At 50.7% G+C, this 15,993-nt stretch overlaps 1 protein-coding gene across 1 annotated transcript in view; it reads right to left on the bottom strand.

The window, feature by feature from the left end:
* The window catches only part of PTH1R (parathyroid hormone 1 receptor), an 89,574-nt gene that overhangs the window by 35,837 nt on the left and 37,744 nt on the right, over positions 1-15,993 (bottom strand). The window contains exons 2-4 of the mRNA XM_005532108.3: positions 13,682-13,787; positions 2,619-2,729; positions 1,053-1,171 (exon numbers count right to left, since the gene is read on the bottom strand). Coding sequence (XP_005532165.1) covers positions 1,053-1,171; positions 2,619-2,729; positions 13,682-13,787 — 336 coding nt within the window. The remainder of the gene's footprint in view (positions 1-1,052; positions 1,172-2,618; positions 2,730-13,681; positions 13,788-15,993) is intronic.

Here is a 15,993-nt window from a genome sequence, read left to right as displayed (position 1 = left end):
TGCTGTCACCTTAGCACGGAATTCCTTCCAGACTTCCGGCATTTCCAGAGCCCCAAGCTGGCTCCTGGGGAGGTGGGAAATTTCTGGCAGCTGCTATTTGGCTATTTTATCGTTTTCTGGATGTTTCTAAATTTATGGCTGACAGATTTTTATTTTTATTTTATTCCAAGAGCACACCAGACCTTCTCCATGTGCTTGGAAACCCTTTTCCAGCTGGTGACTGGTGTCACTCTTTCCAGATTGTGACTACACCAGAATTAATTCAAGATTGTGGAACAGCGGTTAGGTTTGGGTGGGAAGGGATCTGAAGGATGATCCCATTCCACCCCTGCCATGTTCAGGGACACCTCCCACCTTCCCAGGTTGCTCCAAGCTCCATCCAGCCTGGCCTTGGGCACTGCAGGTATCCAGGGGCAGCCACAGCTGCTCTGGGAATCTGTGCCAGGGCCTCCCCACCCTCCCAGCCTGGAATTCCTTCCCAATATCCCATCTGAATCTACTTCCTTCTGGCTCAAAGCCATTCCTGTCCCTCCATCCCTTGTCCCCAGTCCCTCTCCAGCTCTCCTGGAGCCCCTTCAGGCTCTGAGCTCCCCTTGGAGCTTCTCCTCTCCAGGGAAACATTCCCAGCTCTCCCAACCAGTTGCTCCTGGTTTGACTCCACACGTGTTTGGACATCCCCTCCCACAGACAACCACAGAAACATTGGAATTTTCGATAACAACCTGGCAGCAAAAGGATTTCCTGCTGTGGCAGAGGGAGCCTCAATGCCACAGAACAAGCTCCAACCACTTCTGAGCGTCCCCGAGACCAATTTCGTCCACGATCTCTTCAGGAATGGGATCATGGCAGCTGCAGGAAACTTTCCTGCCTTTGAGGACAATTTTCCAATCAAATCATTGCCCATCAAAGTGCGGTGTGGCTTTGGCAAGCTTGGGAAGGCTTTCCAAGAGGAGGAAGATGAGCTGGAGAGGTTTTATTTGAGACAGAGGTCCGTGGGTTAGCCCGGCATGAGGCCGGAAATTCCGGCTCCGTGCAGGAATGGGAATGCCTACCCTTTCCCTCGTCTCGTTGGTGAGGAACTTGGCGCACTCGCTGTAGTTGGCCCAGGTGCGGTTGTTGCCCGGGACCAGCTCCCAGCTCCCGTTCAGGTCACACCGGCGATAAGCGTGGCCTGAGGAGAGAGAGGAGACACGGAATCAGCGGGAAAAGGGGAGAAATTCCATCCCAAGGTGACGCCCATCCACGCTGGGGCCTCCTGCCTGCTCAGAGGCTCGGCTGCAAAAACCAACTTCAATCTCCACGTCAATTTTATCAAAATTCTATCAATTTTTTTAGCTGAGAAACACCATGGAGCCTTTAATAAGTTGCCCAGGGTTGAAATTCAGATGTTGGGTCTGCAAACCAAGGAGAGAAGACTTGGAAAAACATAAAATCTAGCATTATCCTCAGAATTCCTTGCATCTCTCCCTAAGGGAAAAGAATAAAAGGCGATTTGTACTATTTTGCTCTTTGTTTGCAGGTTCAGGTCATGTCCAGGGGTATTTTTTTATCCCTGTCCTCCTCACGGGGATGCAGGAGGAAGGGACTGCAAGGTTTCATCCTTGGATTCATCTGGCAGAGGAGAATATCCATGTGGGAATTGGGGCATCGGGTGTGTGTTAAAATCCCCTCACAGACACGGAATTAACAAAGCCCTGAGACCGGGAATAAATTAATATTTTGGAATCTGGAAAAATATTTTGGGCTTTTCTTGCTACACAAAGTTCAGGGGGTCCAACGAATCCGGGTTTGGGAATCTCCAGGATTTACAGCTGGGAGCTGTGAGCAGGAAATTGGTGTTTAGAATGTCACAGTCCGTGAGGGGCAGGTGGGAAATTGGTGATTCTGAGCGGGAAATTGTCATTATTTCAGTTCAAATGGAGCTTTTCTTCCAATAATTTATACATATATATATATATATATATATTTATAAATATTTATAATATAATATATATATTTATATATAATATTTATACAATAGTTATACATATAAATATTTATACATATATATAAACATAATTTAGATATTTCATATATAATATCTATAACAATATTAAGAATTAATATTAATAATTAGTAATACTAATAATACTATTTATAGTATATATTTAAATATTCTATATATTAATATATTTATATATAAAAATATGTTTATATATATTGTACATCTATAGATATATATTTTTACATTTTATAAATATTTAAATAAATATATTTATATAAATTTATATAATTTTAGATATATATTTTAATATTTTATAAATAAATATATTTATATAAATTTATATAATTTTAGATATATAAAAATAAACATATGTATATAAATTTACATAACTTTTAGATATATATAAATAAATATATTTATATAAATGTATATAATTTTTAGATTATATATATATATATATATTTATATAATTTATGTTTCTCAACGCTTATCAATAAACAACGGCCGCCTCTTTTCTTCCCCTTTCCCGGCTTCACTCCCGCTTGGAAGGGAGGCACCGCTTGAGAGAAAAACAGGGATGAGGAAGGGAATTCTGAGCTTCCCGGCCGTCGGGAATGGCCGGAGCCGCACGCACCTTTGTGGTTGAAGTCGTAGATGTACTCGGGGCACGGCATGGCCACCACCTTGCCGGGCACGCCCTCGGGCCAGCACACGATGCCGTCCCACTCGGGCAGGCAGAAGCCATCTGTGGGAGAGAAGAGGCACCAGGAGGAGTCACCGCACCCGCGTGGGTGACACCGATCCCCCCTGCTCCAGAGGGCTCCCCGCTGGCGTTCCCTTGGAGAAACCCGTCCTAGGAATCATCGCCGATTCCTTCGTGCCTGCCTCTAGAAGGTGTGAATTATCCCAAGGTTTATTCCGCAAGGACAAACTGTGTCCGGCTCTGGGATCCCCAGGATCAGAAAGGCGTGGCACTGCTGGAGAGAGAGTCCAGAGAGCTCCAGAGAAGTTTCTCCAAGGGCTGGAGCCCCTCTGCAGCCAGGCTGGGAGACTTGGGAATGTTCCCCTGGAGAGGAGAAGCTCCAGGGAGAGCTCAGAGCCCCTTGCAGGGCCTGAAGGGGCTCCAGGAGAGCTGGAGAGGGACTGGGGACAAGGGATGGAGGGACAGGACACAGGGAATGGCTTCCCACCGGTTGGATGGGATATTGGGAAGGAATTCCTGGCTGGGAGGGTGGGGAGGGGCTGGGATGGAATTCCCAGAGCAGCTGTGGCTGTCCCTGGAACTCTGGAATTGCCCAAGGCCAGGCTGGATGGAGCTTGGAGCAACCTGGGATGATGGGAGGTGTCACAGCAGGGGTGGGATGATCTTCCCGGGCCCAGGACCTGCTCTGGCCCTTGCTGAATTCCAGAAATTTCCTCCCTGCCCCTCTCCCCAACCTTTCCAGGTCCCTCTGAAGGGCTCCACCACCCCCCAAGGCATCGCTTGCCCTCAGCTCGGTGTCCTCAGGGATCTCCTCTGCTTCAGGCTGGATAACTGCACGCATCCCTTAAATTCCAGCTGCAGTGGGATATTGAGAACAAAATGCTAAAAGTGGCGGATCTGCCCCAAATCTGCTCCAGGAGCTGTGTCTGCCCTCAGTCAAGTGTCGGACGCAGGAGTCAGCTCAGAGTCAAAAGGAGCAGGAACCACCTGCTCTTATCCGCAAAAAACTCCGCTAGGAACGAAATCCAAACAGGGCCAAGAGCTCAGCGTGTTCCATGGATATCAAAGCTTCCAAGCACCCAGGAATTAATCTTTCCTCACCAGTGCGATTTCCCGAGATTAAAGGAAAACCAGGATTGCTTCAAAGCCCTTTGGCTGGTCTAGGGTGGGAGCCGACACGGATTAATTTGGTTTGGTGGTTTTTAGGAGATGAAAAACACAGAAGATCTCCTCATGTAGCAGCTGATTTCTTATCTCTAATTTAGTGGGGATGAAAAGGACCAGACAAATCACAGACTTTCTTCTGAAGCATCAACTGGGAGTGAGGGTCAGGAGCTAAAATTCCTCAACATCCGCGTGATAAAAAGAAGAGGGAAATAATTTACTGCATTTTCTCTGCTTAAAGTCCCACTAGGAGAAGAAAAATACATTTCCTATTCATGAAAACTGGGAAAATCCTTCCCTCTGGCTTGTTGTTTGCAGGATAACTTACACTGGGAAAAAAGAGTTTATTTATTTCTCAGTTCTCTGGAAGGTACAAAAGACAAAGGAAAAATAAAACCAAACCTAAAAAAAACAACACAGGGCCCCACAGAATTTGGCTCAGGACAAAATGTTGATGTCCTTGAGGTCTTTTCTGCAGACAAGAAAGTAAATAAAGATTTAATGGAGCCCTCAAAGTGCTCTTGCTTAAAATAAAATCAGTCCTTATGACAAAATAAATCAATTTGAGTAAACACTAAAAGAAACACAGTGGAGAAACGAGTCTGAGAGAAAAATATTCCTCCAAAAGTGCTCTGAAACGAGAGGGAAATATCTCCTGCTTTTCCAAAACCTTCACGAATTGCAAAGGGCGACTTCGTTTTTCAGAGGTTTAATTTCGCACCCCACCAAAATCTGTGGCCAGAAAAGAGGAACGTGCTAAATTTTGTGGTGGGTGCGTCCTCCTTGTGCTGGAAACGTGGAAAACTGATGACAAACCCCACAGTTGTTGATTTTTGGGTACTTTGAGCCCCCCAAAATTCCCCCTGAAATCTGAAGGGAGCGGTGGTGGGACACCTCTGGGATGCTGCTTTAGGATGGGACAAGGTGGGGAGCCAAGAGCTGCCCCAGAAATATTCCAAAAGATGATTTTTTGCATTTAAAATTTTCCCTCTGCATGGAAATGATTCCTTAAATGATTTAATCCCAGAACTGAATCATTAAAGCTGGTAAGAATCCACTGGGACTCAAAATTCAGGATAAATTGCTGGGAAGTGTCGGAGATTCCCAACAAAAGGATCCGTCGCTGTTACCGAGAGCTGAACCACCCCAGAGAAATCTCTTCCCCCTCCTCTCCACCATCTCTGGCCTCCCTCTCCCCATTCCTCGCTTGGAAAAGCCATTCCAGGAAAATTCGGAGGAGGGATAAAACATCTCAGGGGTCGTTTCCTTCCTGGAATTCCCCGGTGATGGATGGTGGGTTGAGGGAAGGGCAGGTGGATATTTGGGACACTCCCCCCTAAAATTCAGGATAACGCAGCTGTTTCCTGAAAATCCCTGGAGCCATGGGGGAAGGAGACAGGATTTGGGTTGGGAACCGGGATTGCAGGTAGGGAAACCTGGTGAGGAACATCCACAGGTCAAGCCAGGTGCCTGTGGAGCTCCTGGAATGATCTGAGGAGCTCCTACATTGACCAAAACTCTTGGAAAACCTTTTTCAAACAGGAATATGGACTGATACCAGGAGCAGCCACACTTTGGGATTGTTGGATCCACATTCCTGGGGTTTGTCCTCTCTGTGTCCTGGAAAGGAGCCTCACCACCCTCCTCTGCTATCCCAAATCCCTCCAATCCTCCCAGCTAAGGAGACCTGGGAGCACGGCAGGGATGGGTTTAAATCACAGGAGGGTTCATCCCCACTGATTACAAGGGAGAAATTTTTTATAATGAGGGTGGTGGAACACTGGGACAGCTTTTCCAGAGAATTTGTGGATGCCCCTGGATCCCTGGAAGCGTCCAAGGCCAGGTTGGACAGGGCCTGGAGCAACCTGGGATAGTGGGAGCTGTCCTCATCCACGGCAGGGGTGGAACAGGATAATCTTTAAGGCCCCTCCCAAGCCCAAATCATTCCATGAATCCCTGATAAGGCAGGAAGGGAAAATCCCATATTTCCCACTGTGCTGGAATCCAAACAAGCCATTCCTTTCTGTTTGTTTGCCCAAAGAGCTCCTCCAAACATCTTTTTTTTTTTTTTTTCCCCTGAATTTACAAAAACATTCACAGTATCAACAACTTGGCTTCTCCCTTTGTTTTCCTTTTCTCCCGGTCATTTCTCCGATGAGATCCAGGCTGAATTCCAAGAAGAAAACAGAAAACTGGGGACGTTTGGCCTGTTAGTAATAAGTCAGTCCCTCCTGAGACACTGGTAACGAGATTCCAAAGCACAGAGAGCTCCAAAGGATCCAGTTGGAAAAGCTTGTTGAAAAACACTGGGAATTCTGGTGAAAATGAGTTTGAGGGTTCCACCATGCTGCTTGGATCGATCATGGAACCGGAAAAATCAAACATTTCTTTCCTTGGAAGAAATAGTAGGATTCATGGATGATGGAAGTCCAAAGGAATTCATGAACTGTTAAGAAAACAAGGAAATCTCACCCATATCCCACATCCCAAAGTGTTTTGGGTGTGTATCCATCATCCAGGCAATGCTGGAGGAACGATCCTGCTCATCCCTCAGGGATCTGCCTGTGGGTGAAGCTCCTCCGAATCCAGAGCTGCGTGTCTCATGGATGGGGACACGGAGCATGGGAACGGCACCGGAATTCCTCGTGATTTGAGGACATCACTGACCACTTCAGTGCCGGAGAAATGAGTCCTGAAGGGAAACATGGGATCCCTCCAGGATCCCACTGGCTCCACCAGGACATCTCCTGGATCTGTCCTTCCCCCCGCAAGCACATGGAAGTTGCAGTCATTCCAAGATGGGAACAAGCAAAAACTCTCTTGGATGACATTCCTGAAGAAATGAGTCCTGACGGGAGACATGGGATCCCTCCAGGATCCCACTGGCTCCTTATCCACCAGGACATCTCTTGGATCAATCCTTTCCCACTGAAACTTGGAATCTCGGTGGAAGCTGAAGTCATTCCAAGATGGGAACAAGCAAAAACTCTCTTGGATGTCATTGCCGCAGGATTTCCCTTTGGAAGGCAGGAAGGCCAATCCCAGAATTCTTTGGGAAGGGGCTGTCCCAAATGCACCCCTCATTTTGCTCCTTTGATTGATCTCCCTCACCTGAGCCAAGTCAGAATCCCAAAATCCCAGAGGCTGCTCCAGTAGAAAAGCAGGAGCAGGTTTGGGCCATCCCTGCTCAGGGTGAGCTATTCCCTCCTTCCTGCTCCTATCCCATCCCCCCTTTCCCCCATCCTCAATCCCGTTCCAGCCGGAACGGGACACTTTGCATGTGGAGAACACATTCAAACCATCTGCGAGGCTCCTTGGCAGCTGCACAAACGCAAACACGGGCTCGAGGTGTTTATCCAGGGGCACGGAATATAAATCAGCCCGGCTCATTCCGGCACCCGGGAGACCACAGTTGGAATAGGCTGTGCGATTGTGGTCACTCCATTACGGGAAGGACATTTGGGGCATTGGAAGCGGGCAGGGAGGAGGGACCAAAAATAAATGAGGCAGCGTTTGGGATAAGAAAGGGAGAAATCATTTGGGGATTGGAAGGGGAAGGAATCATTTGGGGATTGGAAGGGGAAGGAATCGTTTGGGGATTGGGAGGGGGTGGAATTGTTTGGTGATAGAAAGGGGGAGAAATTTTGGGGTAGGAAAGGGGAGAAATTGTTTTGGGATAGGAAGAGGGGAGGAATCGTTTTGGGATAGGAAGGGGAAGAAATATTTTTGGGATAGGAAGGAGGAAAATCATTTGGAGATTGGAAGGGGGAGGAATCATTTTGGGATTGGAAGGGGGAGGAATCATTTGGGGATTCGAAGGAGGAGAAATAATTTTGGGGTAGGAAGCGGGAGGAATTGTTTGGTGATAGAAAGGGGGAGAAATTTTGGGGCAGGAAAGGGGAGAAATTGTTTTGGGATAGGAAGGGGGAAGAATTGTGTTGGGATAGGAAGAGGGGAAGGAATCATTTTGGGATAGGGAGGGGAAGAAATAATTTTGAGATAGGAAGGAGAAAAAATCATTTGGAGACTGAAAGGGAGAGAAATAATTTTGGGGTTGGAAGGGGGAGGAATTGTTTTGGGGATTGGAAGGGGGAGGAACGGGGGCTTGGAGGGGCAGGAATTAAGTTTTGGGGTTTGCAGATGGATTTCAAACCTGGCTGTGAGGGCAGGGGGGATGAGGGGCTGCTTTTGGGGGTGTTTTGGGGACGTTTTGGGGGCATGGCTGGAGGAAGAGGGAATGACCTGGCTGTGTGTGGATACGGATGTTTGGATAGTATGGAAGGAGGTGAGGAGTGGGATCCTCACTGATCCAGCAGAATCAGGTTGGATGGGACCAGAGTGGATCCTGCTCCAGCAGGGCCGTCCCAGAGCACAGGGCTCAGGATGACATCCCGATAATTCTGGAATATCCCCGGTCAGGGAGACTCCACAGCCTCTCTGGGCTCTGCTCAGGGCTGGGCACTGCCCAGGGCACAAGTTCTGCCTCCTGTGCCGGAGGAATTCCTGGGATCGGTCCCTGCCCGTTCCTCTGGTGCCATTGCTGGGCCTGGAGCAGAACCTGGGCCTGCTCTGACCCTCCCTGCACCCAGGGACAGCCTGGGACACCCACGGACCGCCAGGGACGCTCAGGGATAGCCAGAGACAGTCAGGGACAGCCAGGGACAGCCAGGGACACTCAGGGACAGCCAGGGACCACCAGAGACAGCCAAGGACACTCAGGGACAGCCAGGGACACCCAGGGACAGGCAGGGACACCCAGGGACAGCCAGGGCTGAGGGTCCCTCTCAGCTGTGTCTCCTCTCCAGGCTGAGCAGCCCCAGCTCCCTCAGCCTTTCCTGGGCACGGAGACGCTCCAGGCCCTTCCTCATCCCCATCGGACCCGCTCCAGGAGTCCCCTGGCCATGGACAGAGGCAGCTCCTCTCTGTCACTGCTCAAAGACCTCTCCTGGTGTCCCCGTGGTGTTTCCTGGGCAGAACGCCCCTGCCACGCCCAGCCCGGAGGAAATGGACATCGAGGGGATGGACACGGGCGCTGTTCCCAGTCACAACACACGTCTTGCCTCACCCCAGCCCCACGGCCACAAGTGCCACCAGACAATTCCATGATCCAGCTCCGGAGACACCTTCCTGACCTCACCACCCCCAGCTTCCCAACGGGAGCAGAAACACAACCTCCAACATCCCCTCAGAAACTCCCGACCTGCCACTGCTGCCACATCCTATTCTTTCCTCATTCCAGCAAATCCAGTCCTTCCAAACCCCTCCAGCCTCCCTCTGAGAGGGGAAAACATCGCTCATATCAATCATTAAAATAGGGTTTATAATTAACATTAGAGTTCAGCCACCCTTTGGAATGTTTTCCACCCTTTCTCTGGGTTCCTTTACAAATCCAAATTTGGTTTCCTTTACAAATCTAAAGCACAGACCACTTGTGTCTCTCCTAATTCCCAAGATCCATCCATCCATCCATCCATCCATCCATCCATCCATCCATCCATCCATCCCAGGTGTTCCAAGCGCTGTTTGGCTGTTCTCTGGGCATTCCTCAACAGGACTGGGAGCTCCTGGCCCACAAAACTTCACAGGTAGAGGCCAAATCCCACTTCCAGCTCCTTTGCGTCCGTCACGGTTCATATCTGTGATTCTGAACTCCCTCACGCTCCAGAAGAACTCTGTGATTCCATCCTCAAAGGTCTCCTGGTCCATAATTCCATCCTAAAAAGCTTCCTGGTCCATAATTCTATGCTCAAAGGTCTCCTGGTCTGTGATTCCATCCTCAAAGGTCTTCTGGTCCATAATTCTATCCTAAAAAGCCTCCTGGACCATAATTCCATCCTCAAAGGTCTCCTGGTCCATAATTCCATCCTAAAAAGCTTCCTGCTCCACGCTGACCCCCCAGCTTGTGTCCACCGGGGCAGTGACAGCTTTTCCAAGCCAAAACTGTTCTGGGAATATGTTCCCAAGGGATACTTTGGGTTTTTTTGTGGAATTTGGGCCACTTTTGCAAGGACTGAGAACAGAAACTGGGAGAGGATGGAAATAGCTGGGGGAACTGTGGATTTACAGAGGGCTGGGGTGTTCAGGGCTTAGGATGCCTCTTAATTAATCACCTCCCTTAATTTCTGAGGTGCCTGAGGCTTCTCCCAACCTCTGGAAGCTCCTGGCATCAGGGAATGCTGCTGGACTCTCTGGAGAGGAAACCAGGAGCAGATTTTGGGGTTCCTCAAGCCCAGCGAGAGCCTGGAATCAGCTCTAGGTCCTTTAGGGACAGTGAAGCCAAACTGGGATGCACAACCCAGGTAAACAGACCCAGATTCCCAACTAAAATAACACCTTTCCTGGGAAAATAGGAATGTTTTTATTTATTAAAAAAACAGCCCAGTTTGGAGCTGCGACACCCCAGGCTCAGAGAAAGGGTTGGCCACGGCCTTTGCTAATGACAGGGTTGTGTAAAAATCCCTCTTCTTCCCCCACAAAATGTCCCATCTCCTTTTCCAAACCAGGGAAGGACAGGCTTTTAATTCATGGATAAAAAAAAAAAGTAAGAGTCAGGTCTGATGGCTCGGGGCTGGGAACTTCACTTCATCCCCTTCCAGGTTTAACTTTGGGGTGGCATCAGCTGCCCACCAGGGCTGGGATGGAATATTTGTGTCGGGAGAAGAGAAATTTTCGGGTTTCCTGTTCTTTCCCAAAGACTTTCATCTGGAGACTAAATTTAAGGAAAAAAGGGGAGGGGGGGAAAAGAAAGAGAAAAGGAGGAAACCAAATGTTGTGGGGGAAGGGTTTTGGGGTTTTTTTGGTTTCGTATTTTGGGTCTCCAGCCCTCAGCGCCTCAGCCAAAGGTGGAGATGACGCACGAATCCTGACGGGGCTCTTTGGAAGCTCCTGGAGCAGCTCATGGGCTGCCCATGGCACTGATCCATGTGGGAGCCACAGGGATCAGGAGCCAGAGCTCCGAGACACCTGGGAGGTGCCAGACGATCCCTGCGAGCCATCCAGGAGGAGAGGACGGACCTCACCCTCCCGTAAAAACAGAATTTGAACCTTTTGAGCGGGGGGAAGAAAAGGGAATTTGGGGATATTACACATAAACAGTGGCTGAAGGAAGTTCGACATTCTAGAGGTTTTTAAACCTTTTTGTTCCCTAAGATTTTTCTTTGGAATATCAACCCTGCCAGCCAGGACATGTTCCCACTTTCTGGAACGGGGTCAAAGACTCTTTTCCTATGACCCCTGCGGTGAGGAGTTTCCCAAGAGAGATCCCCCTCAAGTCCTCAAGTTGTTGCCTTGGGTCAGGAATTTTAAGTAGAAACTTTCTCCTTTCCCAAACATCCGGCACCGCTGGGCTGTCGGCAGGGCTGGCCCTGGACTGGAGCTGCTCCAGGATGATCCCAGAGGGATTCGGACTCTCCAGGCAGATCCCTTCCAGCAGAGCTGGACGTGGATCTTCTCCCTCAGCACAAACAACTCCCTAAAAAAGGCTGGAGAAATCCCACCCTCGGATAACTGTGGGAAGTGTTTTCCCGAGCATCTCCCCAAAACTGCTGCCTCTTTGTGGCTTTTCCCTTCTTTGGAATGACAAGCCCAGCATGGATTTGACCATGGATCAACTGGAAAGCACATCTGGGATTTACTTTCCTCCAAAGCAGCCCTACTTTTCCTCATAAATTCTTCCTTTTAAATCCTATCTGGGAAAAGGAGCTGGAGCATCATAACTGTGAACATTGTTGCCCTTCCCAGATTTTTCTTTGGGATCTGCAGTGAGGGGTGAGGTAGCGGGATGAGATCCTCCCTCTGGATGAGGAGGGCACAGACCTGGATGTCACATCCCAAATTCTGGATCATCCGAGGAGGAAAGCACTGGACCCAACCACTTTCCCTGTGTCCAAGGGCATCTGAAATCCCAAAATCTGTGGATGACAGCTCCTCTGAAAAGTGGGAAGAACTTTTCCAGATGGGAAAATTTTCTGTTGGGACCACAAACTCCTTAAACCATCTCAGGGCCAGTCTGGCAAATCCCTGCCTTGACTGGGAACTCCTAAAGGGAATTTCTGGGGTGCCAAATCCTAAAAAAAACCCCATTCCCTGTGGAAAGGTTGAGCGGGAATTAATTCCTGCCTTTGGATTAGTGCAGATTAATTGGATTTAGTTCTCCTCTGATCATGAGTAAAATCTCCAAAACCTCAAAATCCAGGTGGTTCCTCCTCTTGGATTCTTTGGGATTGGATTTGCTGCTGATGGAGCAGGGAGGAGCTCAGAACACTTTTTCCAAAGGCAGGATCTGTGGGATATTGGAAGTTTTCTGTTCCAGTCCCAGACCCAGGTCCCAAACCGGTACCAAACCCAGGTCTCCAAATCCCTGGGATGCGCTCCCTTTCCACTCGGGAAAGAGCCCCAAATCCGGCTGTCAATCCCATCCCTACCCCTGCCCGCAAGGAAGGGGGATCGACCCCAAATGCTGGAGAAGGGGTGTGGGAGCAGGACCAGGTGGGCGGTCCCCAAAAGCAGGAAATGCCTTTGCACATGTGCTCATTAACGAGGTGTTAATTGGGCACGGGGTGAGGGGACAAAGGAGCAGCAGAGGATGTGGCTTGAGGTTTTCTGATGGAAAACAGGAGGTTTGGAATCAAAGGGAAGCCGGGATTTTATGGCCCCTTGCCCGCCTTCCCGACGGCACCAGGTGGGCAGGTGGAAAAGCTGGATTTGGGGGCTTCTCCCGGTTTTCCCACAGCACTCCCAGAGGGAAGAAAGAGCCGAGGTGCGGGAACATCGCGGCTTGTCCCCTTTTCCCAGGAAATAGAGGGAAATGGGACACTCTGGGGACTGGAGGGTGCCTCAGCTGGCCAGGAATTCTCACTTGGGAATGTGGGGAAAGGAAGCAGCGGAGGGTGAAGACTTCTCACCCCACACGAGAGAGCTCTCACCTTCCTCCTCCCCCCAGCCCCACAGCTGGGAGCGATTTTCCAGCCCAAAATAGAAAGGAAGTGGAAGGAAGAGGCTCAGCTGAGCTCTGGTCCTTCCGAGGAGAGAGGGTGGGGAAGGAGAAAGGTCTTGGGGCGATGTTTTGTTTTCCCTATCAGTGGTTGCAAAGGATTTTTGGGGTTTGGAATACTCCAGAGGAGGCCATGGAGCTGCTCCCAGGGCTGGAGCTCTGCTTCTGCTAGAGTCAGGCTGGGAGAGCTGGGAATGTTCCCCTGGAGAGGAGAAGCTCCAGGGAGAGCTCAGAGCCCCTTGCAGGGCCTGAAGGGGCTCCAGGAGAGCTGGAGAGGGACTGGGGACAAGGGATGGAGGGACAGGACACAGGGAATGGCTTCCCACTGGTTGGATGGGATATTGGGAAGGAATTCCTGGCTGGGATGGAATTCCCAGAGCAGCTGTGGCTGTCCCTGGATCCCTGGCAGTGCCCAAGGCCAGGCTGGAGCAGCCTGGGATGATGGGAGGTGTCCCTGCCCATTCCAGAGGGGTGGAACAGGATCTTTATGGTCCCTTCCAACCCAAACCATTCTGGAATTCTGTGATCCCGGGAGAGCTGGTGGTTGGAGCTCTCTCCTGCGCATGGGGTGGAACAGTCAGGGCTAAAATCCCACAACCTCTGCATCCTCCCGGACCCCCGGAATTTGGAATTCTAGAGCACAGCAACTCTGGGACAACTTTGCTTCCCAACACCCTGCGCTGAAACCTCAGTCCCCGTGGATATCCTGAAAAACCGATTCACCGGGATGCTCCGACTGCCTCCCTTCCCGCCCTGCTCCCAGCTCCGTGCGCGGGGATGAGGGCTGGGAGGAGCAGGGGTGGATCCAGCTCCAGCCCCAGGATTTGGGAGCACTCACCGTGCACCTTGGGCACCTTGGCTTTCAGGTGACGCTCGCACTTGGCCTTGGCCTTCAGCAGGAGGAAGATCTGCTCCTCCTTGGTGATGACATCGTCGGCATCCACCTGCGGGGAGGGGACAGAGAGGTCACGCTCCCGTTCCAAACCCTCCTCCGCACCCGGCGTTCCCTCAGCCTCGCCCCGAGGACCCCGGTTTGCTCTGCCGTTGTGTCCCGAGGAGCGGCTCCTCCACGGAATTCTCATCCGCGGATGTGGCACAGGGAGCACAGCCTGGGACCGGTCCCGTCGCGCATTCCCATGTGGAAGCGGCGGTTTTGGGATGGAGCATCCCAGGTTGCAGGGGTGAGGCTGTTCCGGGAGGAAAACATTCCTAGTAAATAATTTAATGCCGAGGACTCCTCTCCACTTAGGAATTACAACCTCCCGTGCTGCTTCCTCCTCTGCACGGAGATTTCACCCACAGGCTCCATAAAATCCTGCCCGAATCCCAGGAATGTGTGGAGGGATCTGCCCCAGGCAGGGCTGGGAGCTGACGGCATCTCCCCACCCTCTGCTCCAGGAGAGCCGGAGAGGGACTGGGGACAAGGGATGGAGGGACAGGACACAGGGAATGGCTCCCACTGCCAGAGGGCAGGGCTGGATGGGATATGGGGAAGGAATGCCTGGCTGGGATGGAATTCCCAGAGCAGCTGTGGCTGCCCCTGGATCCCTGGCAGTGCCCAAGGCCAGGCTGGAGCAGCCTGGGACAGTGGGAGGTGTCCCTGCCCATGGCAGGTGTGGATGGGATGATCCTTAAGATCCCTTCCAAGCAACCCATTCCATGATTTCCCTGCACTCCCCAAGCCATCCCAATCCCGAATCCAGGTCCCTTCCCTCCTTCCCAGTTCATTCCCTTTGCCAAGCCAGTAACGGGAACCAGCTGAGGGCCAATTAACTCCCGACAAAAGCTCCCTCCAAGTGCCATAACGAGGGTTAATGAATCCCAGCTCCCAAATAAACCGGGATTGGATTTCCCAGTGGGCTCCCGGGGAGAGGAACGGGGGCAAGGGATGCGCAGCTGCGGAGTTCAATCTGATAAGGGGCTGGGAGTAAAACAGGAGTTGGGTTTTCGTGTCCTTGGAATAAATCCAGGCTGAAATCCCTTCACCAGCGGGAGTCGCTTCCAAACCGCGTCCACGTTAATGGGAACCGTTCCAGCCCTTCCCAGATGTTTGGCCTGTCCGCATTTAAGGCACCATCCCTCATTTCAGCTTGGATCGGGAACAGAAAAGCTCGGGGTCAGCTCCCGCTGGCGTTCGGAGCTGTACAAAGCCGGAGCGATTCCGCCAAAGCTGGAGGAGTTAGGCTGGATTTGGAGGGATGGGACCTCAGGAATTCCAAGGGATTCATCCCAAGCACGCTCGGCTCCTCTGGCTGTGCTCGGAGGGATGCACAGAAAACACATTTTCATTCCCAGAAATAAAAGGGGAAAGTCTCCAAGGGCTGAGCCTGGGGCTGGGCAGAGACAGAGCTCTGAGCTCAGCTCAGGTTTTATTTCCTAAATCTGCCTGATCCTTAAAAAAAAAATCCATCAAAACCGGCCCCACGTTCCCTCCTCTCTTCCAAAAAATGGTTTAAATGCCAAAAAAATCCTATCTTGGACCTGACTTCGTGGGCTTCCCCTTGGTCAAAGGGGTCGAAATGAGAATGTAAATAAATTCATGGATTAGAACAAAGATTTTCATGGAATCCTGGTGTTTGAAGACAAAAGCTTTTGGGTAAACTATGGAATGGTTCTGGATAAATGCCATTCAACATCCAGGGAAAACCCGGGTGGGAGCTGGGACTGAGGATTATCCAAGGCTGGAATCCTCAGATTTGGGATCAAGGGACAGCAGGTGGCACAGCACAAACACCTGGAGCTCAAAAACCCGGAGCACCTTTGGATCTCCCAGCTGCTGGAGGAATTTCAGTTCCCCAGCCGCACATTTTCCTGATTTTTCCCTGGATTTTCCTGCCCTGGATCTCCTGGATCCCTGCTCCTCTTCCTGGCCAGGCTGTCCAAGGCTGAAGGAATCCACGGGAATATTTTCCTTGTGATCACTCCCTGATCCACGGCACATTTGGCTCTGGGTGGGCAAAGCTTTCCCTTGGGAAAACAATCCCAACACCTGATCTGAAAAAATGCCGGGGGACGGCCTTGCTGAAACCATTGGGAATCGTTTGTGCCGATTTTTGGGAATCCGGAGATTCCCAGGAAGCAAAAGAAGCGGCTTCGCTTCCAGGAGTGCCCATGTGGGGCTTCAGGATTTGGGAATGGGTGGGAAGTGCT

Source organism: Pseudopodoces humilis, chromosome 1 (genome assembly GCF_049639895.1).
Source record: "Pseudopodoces humilis isolate 2021_Gansu_Grassland_sample_001 chromosome 1, ASM4963989v1, whole genome shotgun sequence".
In the NCBI taxonomy this organism is placed as follows: Eukaryota; Metazoa; Chordata; class Aves; order Passeriformes; family Paridae; genus Pseudopodoces; species Pseudopodoces humilis.
The sequence above is the reverse complement of the archived record's forward strand: the minus strand, read 5'-3'. Positions and strand labels throughout refer to the sequence as shown.